Source organism: Hirundo rustica, chromosome 2 (assembly GCF_015227805.2).
Source record: "Hirundo rustica isolate bHirRus1 chromosome 2, bHirRus1.pri.v3, whole genome shotgun sequence".
Taxonomy (NCBI): domain Eukaryota; kingdom Metazoa; phylum Chordata; class Aves; order Passeriformes; family Hirundinidae; genus Hirundo; species Hirundo rustica.
The window spans coordinates 110,126,921-110,142,890 of NC_053451.1; the positions used below are offsets into that span (position 1 = coordinate 110,126,921).

Below are 15,970 nucleotides of genomic sequence, written 5' to 3' on the forward strand. Positions count from 1 at the left end.
TGATTGTTTATTTGTTTGCTTTACTACATTTGTATTTTTAATATTCCTAGTAAAGAACTGTTGTTCCTATTCCCAAATCTTTGCCTGAAGGCCCTTAATTGCAAAATTTTAATAATTTGGAGGCAGAGGGTTTACATTCTCCATTTCAAAGGCAGCTCCAGCTCTCTCTAGCAGACACCTGTCTTTCCAAACCAAGACACAGGTTTATTTAATCTTTTTTACCAGAAGAAACTAGGTACTTTGCAGAAAGGAAATTAATAATGGAATAATTAGGGAAATAAAAGGTCAAAGATTGTCCTTGCCCCATGTCTTTATTTCCCTAGCCACCAAGCAGGGATTTTTAGACACATTTCTGTGCAGTGATCTTGGCACTAATTCCTGCCATGACTTCACCACAGTGTCATCACGCCATGGTCTCAAAATGTAAAATATCCTATTTCAGGAAATCTGACACTACCAATATTACAATAACTGCAGTAAAGTAAACTGCAGAAAAATATGTTTCATGACAGCGGAAGCAGAAAAGCCGGTAGATGAATTGGATTCCTTTTTAGATGAATCTTCTATGGATCAGTAGGTTTATTCAGAGTCACTTAAAAAGCAGTTAACATTCCATTAGCAACAAACTGTGATCTGTGTCAGCAGTAAAGCACTGTGCAGTCATTTATTTTAGAATGAGCAGTCACTGCAGGGAGAAATAAAATTATGAAATGCCTCACAAGCAAATAAATAGTAAGGCAAAGCCAGGGATTTTCTCTCTTATTCTAAATATTAAGCCTTCCTCCTAGGAATATGTTAATATACAGCAATATTTTTCCCAATATTTGCTATGTGCAGGATGAGTCAGAACTTTCTATTTCTTCTAGCAGTTTGGGGTTGTGATCAAAGATGAAAAAAGTGCATGCCCAGATTTGGCTGCTGCCATGGTATTTCACCAAAGTAAGAGAATTATTGGTTCATTGTCCTCTGCTAACCTGGCTTCAGTCCCAAAGAGCTGCATGGAAAGAATTCCCTTCCCTGCAGCAGGAATGGATAGGGCACCGTGCCCCCATGGGCTCTTTACCTGATCATGATTGATCCTGCTTAAAGCAGCCTTTATCACCCCCATTCTCCTGACTCAGACAAAACCTGCACTGGCACAGGAGCTAATGTTTGGCTCCTATTATTTTTAATGGGCAGTTTTGATGCTTCCAAACCTTTTTGTATCTTGTGAGAGAGATCAGGTATAAAACAGCCTTCGAGTGTCATTGATCCCATGGTGAGCCAGACATGAATAGAACAAGCATTATTGAAATCTGAGCAAAAACCCTCTCAAAGCTGAGCTGCTAATGGCAGGCATCCTAATGACATCTGCAGGTTACTCTCGTGTCATTCTCCTGTGTGCATCGTGCCAAATAAAGCTCAGCCAAACAGCAAACAATTAGAAGGTTGATTGCTCTGTGCTGCTTTGAAGCCACTGCTCTGGCTATACAATGCTGCAGCCCCAGGGCAGATTGTCCCCACTACTGGACACGTCACAAAAAACCAGGAGCTCAACAGCTGCAGAAGCTCCATTGTATTTTAACAAATTTAAACCTAGACCTCATTCCCAAGGTAACAAGTTCTGTGTTACACAATAATGTTGCCTCATAAGGCTTTAGTCCCTGTTTTGATGACTCGAATGGATGGATGGATGGATGGATCATCATAGTGAGGCGTAGAGAGAGAAGGGAGGAAGAAATATAAATAAACACAGGGTGACTACACTGGTTAGACAACCAGCATTTCTGCTAAGCCACTAACAAGCAGTGCACAGCTGACTCGTGTGTGGCATGTAAGACTACGATTAAAACATTTGTCCATAAATGCCAATATGGCATATTGGCTCTGAAAAACTTATTGTGTTTTATGAATTAGGTATATCTATAAACCAAAACATACAACTGGGGTCAGAAGTAATCTTAGATCACTAATTGATATTAGCATTGAGAAATTAGGAGCTATTATTTACAGTAATAACCAGTACATCCTAATTTCCCTGAGATTCTGCTGTGCCTACACAGATTACTGTGAAGGAAAAAACTCCTTTCTTCATCCTTTTCAGAAGAAAAGGATTCTGATGGGTATTCTAATGTGGAGAAACAAAGTTTTGGGATTTTTTTCCAATTGGTTTTTGATAGTGGCTGCTCTGATGTGGCATGAGGGCACAGAAAAAATCATGAGGGCATCTTCAAAAGCCGTAACTCGAGGCTGTGTTCATCCTCTCCCATTGCCTTTTATGATAATGAATAGTAATTTAGAATTAATTCAAAGCTAAGTGATTTGGGCTGCTTTTTTTCCAGACCTGAGCCCTGAGTGCAACAATTGTGTTTAGCTCTATCTCCAGGAGCTGAATTTCTCTGCAGATTACAGTTTTAGGGTGCAGACTGATGGTGAGCATCTTGCCTAGCTCTTCTGAAGCTCACATTTAATGGTGGGTTCAAAAGGTTTGAAGTGAAATCTTTAAGTAAAAGAAACCAGAATTTTGTAATCTTTTTCTGTGTCAGATGTTTCCTTCCAGGAGTTGAAACGCTAATATTTTCAAAATGGCTCAGTAATTCTAGTAAAGAGGAGGAAGCAAGTAATGAATACAAGCTATCATTCTGGAAATCTTCCAGTGCTGCTGCTTTAGAAGCTGTATTTTTAGAGATTACTTGCAATTAGTCCTTGCATTACAAATAATACAGTCACGTCTGTGATGGGAGTGAAAATTATCAAGCTAAGAAGCAAAAATGAATTTATTTTTAACAGTTTACATAGTCATTGTAGTCCATAAATGCATGCAGATATTATGTAAAACCCTGCATGTTACAACCACACAGCTAAAATGGTTTTCCTTTAAGTCATCTTTGCAAGTGTATTCTCTAGTTCTGTTTTAAACTATAAGAAAATAGAAAAATACATTTTTAATATTAGGTCTCAATTCAATTGACAGTGACATATCTTGCATAGCTCAGATATGACCTTGTACACATTGAAAAAAACCACATAATTTTGTCATGTAAGCACAGATTATGCATTCATCCCTTTTAAAACAGATAATATAAATGGTTCCTTTGAAAACACCCCTCTGGTACTATTCTATTGCAAATTTTCCCATGGCTGTTTAAAATGTTTAGTTGTATGACAGAATTTGAAATCTACTACATACAGCAGCAAGTGTAGGCAAATAAATTGGGCATAACATTTCTGGAGTAAGCACCGTGTAATTTTTAAGTGATTCACCCCTATGCCACCTGCTAATCCATTTCTGGGAGAATTAAAAAATTTTGTGCATCTTGCAAAAAAGTGCCATTTTAAATAGGAAAGCGTAATTTTAAAGGAGCGAAACAAAGATAAAAAAGCTTTTACAAAATGATGTCAATGAAATATTTCCAGAACACCAACCATTAGTTGTGAAACCATTGCTGACCCATAAATTCTGATTTCTTATGGTCAGAGAAACACTTGCTTCATTTATATATGCAGATAGAGCCTTCCTATGAAATCCAGCTGCATTTGAGGTCTTAGCAGCATTTAAGATAAATATTACAACAGCTTCTTTCTCAATGTCTTCCAGAGATATTGGTATGGACAGTATCTTTCCCAGTGTTGTGCACTGAATTTATAAAGCTGATTTTATTCTCACTTCAGATTACCTGGTTTCTGACCAAAATGGGGCACCCTGCATTTAGAAGGAGGTATTATAAAGCACCATTGCTGTTTTATGCATTCCCAACACTTTCTGTAATAGCTTCTCTAAAAAATGTGTGGCATAAACAAAATGCTCAAGCACATTGCGGTAAAAGGGGTTTATTGGTGCTCATTTGCACTGACCTACATAGGTTCTTCTCAGGCTCCCCATTCCTGAGCAGTGATGCTCGTCCTGTATTGGAGCCAAGGAGACACTTAATCTGTGCCAAGTCATCTTTTTGTCAAAGTACATTTTGCCATCAAAATAAAGGCACAAATACAACTGATGTTCTGTTAGTAAAATCTGGAAAACCAATCTCAATGAAGAAAGGAGTCAGGAGTTACCCATCCAATGATCTTACAAAGCATGTCTGCATAGATCTAATTTTCCACATTATATCAAGAGCAGAGAAAGCCTGAATTCCCATCTAAAGAATGGGAACAGAAACTCTAGGGATAGCACCTCTGATTTGTTTATTCTAAGAAAAAAAGGAAAATCTGTCTTCATTCCTCACTGATGTCTCATAGCCTTCTATATGTTAATATTCTAAAGCACTCTATAAAATATACCTGACAAAAAATTACTGCAGCAGGACATTTTATTTCAATTCTGTGCTATGTATAATTATCAAAGATTTGAAAAGTTATGGGATTAATAAAACAAAATTGCTACTTTATACACAGCAAAGATGTCCTAGTTAATGAAATTTGCCAAAGCAAGAAATGGTAAGGATTTTCTTGTGGAAGAGAACAGGGATTTTTTTTTCTTGCTTGGTTTACAGGAGTGTAATGGGCTGAACATCAGGCAGGATGTTCATTGAAACTTCCTATTACACTCTTATTAAACCAGCATCCTTTAGAAAGCAAAGCATTAGTTTGAATTACCCAATCTCCAGCTATATTTTTTAAACTCAAAGTTTTTTCTCTGAACTTGCTGACATCTGTATGTCATAAATAAATTACTAGGCATCCAAAGTCCCTTATAGAAAAACAGGAATATTACTAGGGCTCACGCACTCTGAATCTTCCATACAGAATATACAATCCATGAGTATCGTATCTGCTTAAAAAAACACCTAACAAACCATATTTTCTTTTTATCTACAGAATTTATTTGTTCTCTCACCAAAAAAAAAAAAAATTAACAGATTATACATTTCTCTGTTTTTTCCTAAGGACCAAAGGTGCTCCTTTGATTGGTGAGGATGGTCCAGTGGTTACAAGTTTCAGATTTTCACGTATAAAGTTGCGTTGTCGGACCATGGATGATCCCATGTAGCTGCTGGTGCAAACCACTCTTGCTGCCACTGCAGGTGGTACAGTCTGTGGAGGAAGTCCATTGATTATGTATGTCCATTGCATCGATTGTGTCTGAAAATAACAAACAGACAAAGGGGAAAAAAATCAATTATCAAATACCTTGAAAAGTTGTCAGTGATTTAAGATGCAACAGTGATTTCAAAAGATATTTGTCCTTTTCCATGTAATGCACTGGAATAACACAGAATGAGAATTGCATTCCTGGAACAGAGAACTGAAATCACATTCAGCTTTATTCAGAACCAGGCGTAACAAGGATGAGATATTTACCTTCCCTGGCTGATCTAATTCCTTTTTTATTTAAAAATCCCAGAGGTCTGTATGTTTTTCAAAGAGTTCAGTACATTTTTCAAAGGTGACTATTCCATACTACAACAAAATGCCTCAAGTTTACACTGCAAGATTCACTTGCAGCTGTACTATCTTTAACAATGGTATTATCAAATGGTGGGATTTTCACATTAAAGCAATGAACAAAACTAAGAGGAAAGGATTCAGAGTATGCACAAGAGAATTGAAGCTTCATGTTGGAATCTCCAGTTTGAGGCGTATTTATGCGGATTGAAAATGACATTCTTCATTTGCTCTCTGTTTATAACTGGTCTCTAGGAATGGAACATATGTTTCCACGTCATGTCTTGTAATGCTTGAATACTTGATTCTTCCTAAGCACATGATTCTGATTCTTACTACACATTCTGCTGTCTACCTCCCATGCTTCTTTTGTGTCCTGAAACAGAATTTTGGTTGTTAAAAGCTCATGTGTGGTTTTTGCAGATCTTCCAGTCATTTTCCTTTCATAACATATCACTTTAATTTTTGAAAGCAGGTCTTTATTCCAAGTCTCTAGCACTTTCCTGTCATTACATCTGGAAAAAGGTATATTCCTGGGTTTTAGTTTCCTATCCTCTTTTTCTTTAAACTGCACCCCCCCCCCCAAAAAAAAATTTCAGTCTAACAACAGAAATATTACAAACCCAAAAGATACTAAAAAATCTCGAATTATGTGTCATAATGTCCAGCTTTGTACTGTGCAAAAGCACAAAGCATTGCATGCCCACTTAAGGCACAGAACTGTCATTAATTCCTCACACTTAGTGACTGAAAATCCTAGGTTTTACATTTAGGGATTTTTTTTTTCTCCTTCTGAGATAAAACTAATAGAGGAAGACTGAGTAAAAATATGGCATGTGTAAGTCTATTAAAATATATTAATATTAGTGAAATTTGGCCTTTATACAGAACACAGAACATGAACACAGTACAGAGAACATACCAGACTCTCTGAATTTGCGGCCTCAGAGGAAGGGAGCCACATGAAATGAGTGATATTTCCAAATTCCCAAGGTCTGCCTCTCCACAGGACACAGCAGTACAATCACACAGCTGTGCTGGCTGTGGTTCCAGGGCAGGTTTTTGGTGCTCTCCTGCTGTGTGGGACTACAGGGACACATTTCACAGGGTCACCTTTCCCTGCTGCTTCCAGTCACACACTTTTATCATTACAGCAGGAGTTGTACTTCACGGAATTCATCTCCCATTTACAACTAACTTAATCCTTTGAACAATCAACTGTAGATAGAAACATCACACCTAACACCAGTGTCATTCTTCATCCGAGAAACAAAAGGTCAGAAAGGCTGATGTCCTCTCAAATTGCTCTGGAAAACTGTGCCAGTCAACCCTCAAAGCCCATGAGTCTTTCCCTCAGCTGACAGTCCAGCTTCTGACTTGGCTGGATTTGTGGCTCATTCCAGTGTGAGCTCTCTGCCCTTGCTCTGCTGCTGGCCATGTCTACACCCCAGCTAGATTTGGCCAGCAGAGAGGTGCTACAATACCCACATGCATTCTGACAGATTTTCACACACCATAAATGCTATCAACCATCTCCAAAGCATGGTGTGTATATTTGTCTTGTTATTTATTGCATTCTGTCATTTAATTATGGTCTAGGTAAAGCACGACAAAAGCCATGGAGATCAGCAGTGAACCTTCTGCACTTCCAAGTTTCTGTGGACTCATCCCATATTTACAGCAACACACAGAAGAGGGAAAAAAAGCATGGTAAAATATTTCTTTGACTTTGTTACATCAGTTTTATACTTGCCACTGAAAAAGTTTGAATCTATTATGTTTATCTTTGTTATCTTTCATATGATTCTTCCTACCATTCGAATTGCTACACTGTTCAGTAATAAACTATATTTAAGGATATATTTAAGTATCATAGCAAGCAGTTTTGAATTTATAATGCAGATATTCAACAAAAAGAAGTTTCAGAACATTAAACCATAAACCATAAACTCTTTGGCTCAGGTTTTGTTCTCTGCTGTGCATTTTTACAGCATTTACATTATTTCACAGATATACTGCATGCACTAACAGCTCCTAAATACCATCATCATATGACTCTCTAATTGTAGTTTTAACCAGCATTTTGGCAACTGAATTATACTTTTATGCACCAATGTTGAAAGAATAGATGATTTTTTTTTTTTTTTTTGCTGTGTATTTTTAAAGAAACCTCTACTTGAAAATTTGCAGTACTGATTTTACATGGTGTCTGCTGAACAACTCACCTTATTCCAGTAAGACTAGTAAATGAGAACACCATGCATGGATAGTTTTTTCAAATTTTTTATCACTATCCTACAAAAATCAAAATCTCATTTAAATTGAATGCTATTCTCTGTAAAACAGGCAGATTAACTCATCTTTATTCTCAACCTTATTTAATACTGTGAAATGAACAAGTAACTCTACTGTCTGTAAAGGTAAAAGCAAAAGCAAAAGGCAGGTGTGACATGAACCAGCATCAGTATCTTATGTCCAAAGATAAAGCTGTCATTTAAGAGAAGTACACAGCTCTCTAAAGTTCATTATTTTATTAACTTCAGTACAAAATTAAATAGTTTCTCTTTTGCGGTGGTGCAAAAGTTATTTTGTTAGGTTTTAAAGTGTTTTATATAATTAACTTACAGGTTTTTATAAGAAGTTTTGTAAAATGGTTTGTTCCCTGTACCCCCATTCTTCCCAATGGTTCTTACCCCTTATATTGCTGTCAATCCCCTCTCTCTCTCCTTGGGCACCCTGTCTGTCACCTCGGGACCCTTCCCCAAATTCTGGAAAGTTCCAGGGAGGGTGTCAACTGATTGGCTGGTGCCTGGGGAATCCCCTTTCCCCCACTGCGGAGTGGTTCTCCTGTTGAATGTTTACATCCCTAGTTCCACCCTGAGTTAACCTGGCGGGTTAGTCTGTTGTTACCACCTCTTGTTCCTCCCCCATTTGGAAGTTACTGCACAACCATTGTAGGGGGTCTCTCTTGAGTAGCAGTGGTCAGATGTGGAGCTCCCGTTTGGTCTCCCCCTAAATAAAACCCTGTTAATCCTACTCAGAGAGTCGCCTTTCTATCCGTCGCCGTGGTTGTGACTGCCGGGTCCGTCGCAGGGTGTGGGGAACCAAGATCCCACAGGGAGAAGAGAGCCAGTCAAACTAGCGACTCCGACCCAAAAGCGCGTGTGCCGCGGTGAGGAACTGAGCTAGCCCGTGGGCCTGCGCTTCCACACGCACAGTGGACACCGCGACAATCTTTCTTTAATAAAGCAGATGAACAATTTAATTTAAGGTAGTTTAACCTCGGGGTCATATTCACTGCGTGCAAGTCTCATGAATTATTTCAAGGTCAGAGAAAAGATCTGAAAGTTGTTTCAGCCAGTGATTAAACCCAGTAGAAAGTCAATAAAAAAATAATTCTTGTTCATGAAATCCATATACATTGTGACTTGACTGTCTATAGTATTATTAATAGTGGGATTTAAACAAAAATGGTGGCCTATGCCATCTCTCAACCTCACTTATCAGCATCAAACGATACAGACTTCTGGGTAATAATCACCTTTTATTAATTTTCTGTTTGCCCTAGAAATATCCTGAATTGTGTGTCCAGTGGATAAAAAGGGTTATAGTTTGACTTGCTGAATAGAGCTACCTATTCTATTGCTGTGTCAGGTGTTCTGTAGCAGGAGACATTGCAACCCCATCCTAATATCTTATCTTGAACTATGATAGTTCACCTATTGTAAATCATGTGCCATCATCTAAGACCGCTGGAGACAGTCACTGAGAGAAAATTGTGCATTTATGTACACATTAAGTGAAAAAAACCCCTACTGTTGTGTAGTGTAAGCTCAGCATTTTCTGCCAAAGGGGGAACGAGTGTCACACATATGGAAAAGTTACTGTCATTGTCTGCATAACTTGGGGTTCATTGTTTAGCATTAGAACCACACAGAAATCATAATTTCCAAGGCAACCTAAATTTAAGTAATTTTCAGTTAACCTTAGGCAACCACAAATGTCTATTTTACTTCAATACTTAATTTCCAAGGACACAATATTAGTTGCACAAGCCTTAAGTATTTTTTGGGAGGGTAAGTCTGTGAAGCTTAACTTCAGTAATTATCCTAACCAATATGAAAACTGCAGCAAGAGCAAGTCTATCATCTTCAAAATTTATGCAAGTGCCTCCAAACTGCTGTTTTGGGTTTTCTGACACATCACAGCAAAGGAAAATACAGGTCATCACATTTTCAGACTTTTCTGGAATGGTGGAGAGGAGGAAGAGAGATTTTCAAAGGTCATCCACGTATGTCCACAGAATGTTTGATTTACAAGCAGTATTTAATTGCCACAAAAGCAGGCCAAAATTTCCCAAATCAGAGGAGCTCTTCTTCCTATTTTTAAGGCAATGGAGTTTATTGTATCAAATTTGGAATAATTCCATTACTAGCTCTGGTAGTAACAAAATGTAAAGATGCAGGTATCAAATCTGCTGCAATCTGTACTACAGCTAGAGCAGAATTACAAAAAAGAATCTCTGTTAAGAAGATATATATGATATAAACATAGGTAGTTAAGAATCCAGGCTCCCTGTGATGCACAACTAGGCCTATTTCACACACAATTTAAGAAGACCAGATCATATTCTGAATGTCCTTGACAATCTGAGGGACGACGTCTTGTTGAAATGAATGACTTTCTTTTTTCAAAACCTCAATATTCCTGAATCAAAATGTGAAGAGAATAACAATTTGGCTCACCTGAGTGGAGTAATGGCCATCTACTGAGCTAAATCTCTCTGAAAAATGCTTTTAACAATTAAAAAATGAGACACACAGTGCCACTTCTTATTAAATAATGTAAGTTATTCAAGTAAATCATTCAACCGTTTTGATGGCTGACTGAGTAATGTTCATGAAGCAAATTATTCAGCCAATACTGGTAACAGTCACCAAATAATTTATACAAAAATCTATTTGTTTGGTATCCAACCCATTTTTACTGATGCCTCATGATTCATAGGACTAATTTGCAAAACACAGATGGGTGTACATGGGTGTTCACTGTAGGCTGGAAGTGCTACTGATTTACATAACAAATAATTACCAAAGAAATCTGTGTTAGGAAAGTGGATTGGGAGCAAGGATCAGGAATTTCAAGGAATACTGTATTCTAGTTAGCTTCCAAACGCTGTTAACTCAGAAAAATAAAAATAAAATCTGGAAGACTTCCTAAAAAGTTAAACCACAGGAAATTACAGGTAGTGTAATTTATACTGCAATGTTTTGTTATACAAACAAACAAAAAAAGCCCAATTACAATCAGTGTGTACAGAATGAAATTAAATCAAACCTTTATGTGAACTGTGCAAGGGAAGAGCAAAGGCAAGAAAACACATGGATCAAGACAATGGTAGTTTAATAAGGAAAAGGGTGGAAAAAACCCAGAGCAATAAAAAACACCTCTCACAAGCAGACAAATGCCCATCCAGGCTCTGACCAAATTCTAATGAAGAAGGTGGATAAGAATGATTTTCTTAACTTAAAGAACACTTCCAGGTATAATTAAAATTTAATTGATTTCTGCACTTCAAATAGTAGGTGTTTCACAAGATTGCTTAGACATTATACAATCAAAATCCTCCAAGACTGACAATAGTCTGAACACCCTTTCACAACAACAGTTCCCACATTATTATCACCTTTTGCCATTACCAGAACTATAAGTCTCAATAAGTAAAGTAACCTTTCCCCATGCTTGTGAATCAAAAATGTTGAGCACTGATTCTGTACTCTGTCTAATCATAAAACTCAAGCCAACACCAATGTGTATCTTATTTAATGGGAAACTATTTCAATTATTCTAGTAAGTTACTTACATTTTTCCTTGCTCATTCTTTTCAAGAGATGCAATTCAAAATAACATTAAACTATGGTAATTAAAAAATCCACCAGGAACAAGGCAGTTTCAGCAAGCTGCTGAATATGTAACAGTACTGTTTGCTGTTAAGATATGCAAGTTTGCATAGACAAGTTTAGAGAAGCCACACCTGGGTACTGTGGCTGGCCCACTGCATCATTTATTTGCAGAACAGCATGACAAATGGTTTTGATATGCTATCTTCCATAGGCTAAGTTAGTGGTTATTCAGTAATAAAGGTGCACAAGCCTGACTTCTGGAGGGCTTGATAATGTTACCTACAATCTGGTTCACTCTGACACCTATTTTATCATTTAAGACTTATTGTGTGTGCCTTCTGCTTTAGAATATCTCAGAAGTCTCACACATGAATTACAAAGCAATTGCTCTGGTCTCCAGCTGAATTCAGCACAGTGAAAGGAAATTAACTGCAAGCCAACAGGAATATGCCCTTTGCCAAGGATTCCCAGCCTCCTGGCTGCTCCACCTTGTGTCTGGCTGTGATTCCTGCCCTAGCTGCACCCCAGCTCTGGCACATCACAGCTCTGGGATGTCACTGTGGCTCAGGAAGTCCCTTCAGCCCTCACAGCGCATTACAGCTTATCTAAGAAGTGCATTCTCTTCACTCATTTATCATTAGGGTTTTTTTGTTTTGGTTTTTGTTTGTTAGTTTGTTTTTGTTTTTCTCCAGTCAGAACTGCACTGTTTATGAAGGCAATTCTAAATTTAGAAATTTGATAATGGAAAAATATTTATTTAAAAATGCTGTTTAGGCACTGTTTCACTGTTTCTTACCTGTAGCTCAATTAGGTTGTGATGTCCTCATTCAAAGCTACAAGCTTTTTCAAAGAAATGAGCATGATTATTTTCCTCACTGCCTTTTTCTAATAGTTCATTCTTTGATCTACATAAAATTTTAAAGTAATTTTCTATGTCACTTCTGCAAAATTGATTCCTAGCAGCTATTGAAATAATTATCTAACTTCAATTGTTTTGATATGTAGTTGACTGAGAACAGAAGTTTAACGATGGTTAAAGAACTTCAGCTGCTTCAGCAAAGTAATTAAGGTTTCCTGCCATTAACAAAATCTACTTTAAGTATTCATGAATATTAAATTTCAAAGAATCTATCTCATATTCCACAAAATATCTGATTTCTGTGTAGAAATATAAATTAGTCAACATTATTTCAATTTTTTATATATATATATATATATATATACACACACACACACACACACACATTCAGTTAATAAAATGTACACGCTGAGTTCTGGTCGACACAGACTGTTACATATATGTTAACAATGCTAATTAGGTTCTCAGCAGGGTAGTAAAACAACAACAAAAAAATGTATATACAATATTTGGGTTTAACGTTTAAAACAAATGAGAAAAAGAGGACTGTAGGATCTTTCTCCATAATCCTAACCTCCCATTTTCCTTTACAACACCATTGTAATTATGAACATAAACCAAAGAACTTACAGTGCTGTTTCTGCTCTTTTACAGCTTAATTATCACTGTTCATTGAAACACACAAATATTACAAATCTACTACTCACCATTCAAGGAATTTAATAATAAAAATACGTTAGTGCTAGGACTATGACTTTACCCTTGGAAATGCAAAAGACATTTTAAAGCAAGAGCACTGTAATCCTTTGTTACAGCAGCAGCAGAAGAGAGGCACTGCAAAAGAAAAGAAGCTTCTCCAACATTTCTAAAAATAGCCCAAAGCCTCAGCCAATATATCGGCTAAAGAGGATACATGCAAGAAAAGTTCTCCAGTGTTAGGTCAAACACTAATTGCATTTCACCACCTCCACTGTTATTCCCCAAATAAGAATGATTTAATACTGCTTTTATTTAATATACCTAACTAAATTTGTGTCCCTCAGGTTACTAATAAAAATGATTTCAACAAACACAAAAGGCAGAAATGAGTCTCAGATATTCCCAACATGTCATCAAACCTTATTTTGGGTCAGTGCTGAGAGCACAGCACTGAATCACACACAGCCACAGATGCTCTGCCTTCCATTAGAACTGCAGGAATTAAAGCTTGTGTGGAGCAGAAAGGGGGAAGTCTGGAGTACAAAAAAGGGCTACCAAAAAGAGCAGAGAGAACACAAACCTCGTCAAAATATTACTGAAACTACTTAATTCTGCACTCTGAGTAAGAATGTTAGAAACAATTCTAACAGATTGTGTCGTCCAAAATGTGCTTATGAGCATCAAGAATCTTTGATGCATTTTTAAATGTCCAGGAACAGATACAAGATGTAAATATATAGGTAATATGTATGAACAACTGACTTCAGCCACACACAGTAGTGAAGGTGGAGATGTAAAGAGCTGTCTGCCTATATCATAACCAGAGACTGAGGTGTGAGTGCACATAGCTTTAAAATCCGATTAGACACAGGCCATCCATACTGATAAATTCCTAAAAAAAATTCTGGATTACTGCCTAAGTTCTTAAAAAGCTAATAAGATCCTTTGATTATTGTGTTTGTCCCATTCCAGACAGACGTATAGTTAAATCTCCTTGTTAGTGATGAAACCAAGGACAAGCATATCTAGTGCATTTGTATGCGCCATGCCTTAAAAACAGGAGTTCAGTTCCAAAACTTCATTAGAAGTTTCTGAGCTCTGTAGCTGTGTCATACAGCACTTTGTAAACACAAAATAGCACAGAATATATTCATTAAGCTATCTTATTTTTTAAATGGAGGAGTGATAAGCATCATTGCTGTTTCTGTAAAGGGATTATATTAATCAAACATCTAATACAGTAAAAGAAAACAAGTAGGAGGGATTGAAGGACCTTGTTTTTTCCAGGATTTGAATTTCTTATTCACTGTTACACAAGCTGTCACTTATAGAGATAAAACACTGTAGTGATTTGCTATGCATCTTTATATCAACTTGGTTTTGACCATCTTATTTCTTAAATCAATATTGTTGTTTCACTTCTAATATAGTAGTCTGAAAACCATACCAGCATGCAGTGAATAGACTCAAAGTACAAACCATGATTTATAGAGAATGTGGGGTGTTTACCCCTGCTGTGTGTTTTCAACAGATGCCTTCTAAAGAATAACTTAAAACTTGAAAATTGGTTTCTGAGAGCATTTTCACTGCTGAAGGAATGCATGTCTTCAAATGTTTCCTGATCTTCACACTTACACAGGCTACTTGGTTGCAAATAATTTTTATTTTGCATCTTGCTTCAAAAGAGCTATTCCTGACTTTGTGCTCTGAAATTCTCTGTTCCACAGTTTGGCACCTGCCTTCTTGGAGCCTTTGATCATATAAGATGTATAATACAATTAAAATCAATAACCTAGGCTTCACATCTTCAATTACTTTTATATTCTCCCCCAGTTATTAACAGGATTATTTTGAATCGCTGTGAAAGTCATGTTGTCTGTGGAGTTGGGGCAAACCTATCAAGATTAAGTATCTGCCTCTGGTGCTGATGGCAAAAGGGTGATGTACAAATTGTAATATAGTGTAAAATAAAGGGTAAAATAGAGCATGTTCTTCCAGCTTGTCATCAGTCAATTTTCCACATTTAGTTTTATTCTTGTCCATTGTGAGGAGCAGCAAAACCATCACAGCACATGCTCTGGGTGTGTCCCAGTGCTGCTCTTTGGTGCAGGATTTCTCTTCCTGCTGGCACTGCTGGAGCTGTATTTGTGCACTGCCCTGGGGAAGGCTTACCTCGATGACCAGCGTTGCTGTCTGCCTCCTGCCATACATCCTTGGCTTGTATCCCACTGTTATATCGGTTCCCACAGTGCCTGCTGGGAGAAGTTCTCCAGCTTGTGGCATGACAAGGAAATCGGGATCGCTGCCCGCCAGGAAGTGTGCAGTGAATCGCTCTGGGTACCTGCAGAAAAGCACAGGAGCCTGTTGTGCCTTTACAGCATCTTAACAGAATTTATCTCCAATCTAACACTCAGGCCACCATGTGGCATGACTCAGGAAACATGGAATGAATGAAAAGGGAATATTAACAGCATTCTTACTTACAGAATAATTATTCTGCAGGAATTCTTTATTTATACACAGGGACCTGCATACTGGTATTCAATTTCAAACACATTTACGTGCTATTATAAATATTATATTAACTATGAAATAATGATAGTGTTTGCCACTAGAAAAAAAAAGAATAATTTGACTTGTAAAGACATCATAATAGTGATAGAAGTAAATTCCACATCAGAGTGAAAAATCCATTTTTCCTATTAAAAGTACTCCCTTTTCCAATCTCTAATCAAATAAAACTGACAAGCTACCTTTTTATTAAGGTTTATGACTAGAACTGAATTTGCATTCTGGCAGAGTGTTACTAGACTAGGATGGAGTTCTGAAAGCCTTGAAATGAAGATATGAAAAATAATATTTTTTTATCACTGTTTTCACATTTTTCATATCCCATGAGCTGAACATTTTAAGATTTTGCAGTAACATAATTAGGTTGCTCTATTGATAATATTGTGTATCTCTTATCTCAAATTTCCGTCACAGATCTTATCTAATGCCTTGGTTCACAGCAGTGCTGTTGGACCCAAAGAAAATCCCTAGTCCTGGTAAAGACAGTGGCTGAGAACTATAAAACAATCTTAGGCCAGTCCCAAACTAAAGCCTGTCCATCACAATTCCTCAGGAACTCCTTGCCATAAACATT

At 37.2% G+C, this 15,970-nt stretch overlaps 1 protein-coding gene across 1 annotated transcript in view; it reads right to left on the reverse strand.

Moving 5' to 3' along the window:
* Positions 1-4,839: 4,839 nt before the first annotated feature.
* The window catches only part of CFAP47 (cilia and flagella associated protein 47), a 267,594-nt gene continuing 256,463 nt past the window's right edge, over positions 4,840-15,970 (reverse strand). The window contains exons 63-64 of the mRNA XM_040055880.1: positions 14,998-15,166; positions 4,840-5,061 (exon numbers count right to left, since the gene is read on the reverse strand). Of these exons, the coding sequence (XP_039911814.1) occupies positions 4,840-5,061; positions 14,998-15,166 (391 nt within the window). The remainder of the gene's footprint in view (positions 5,062-14,997; positions 15,167-15,970) is intronic.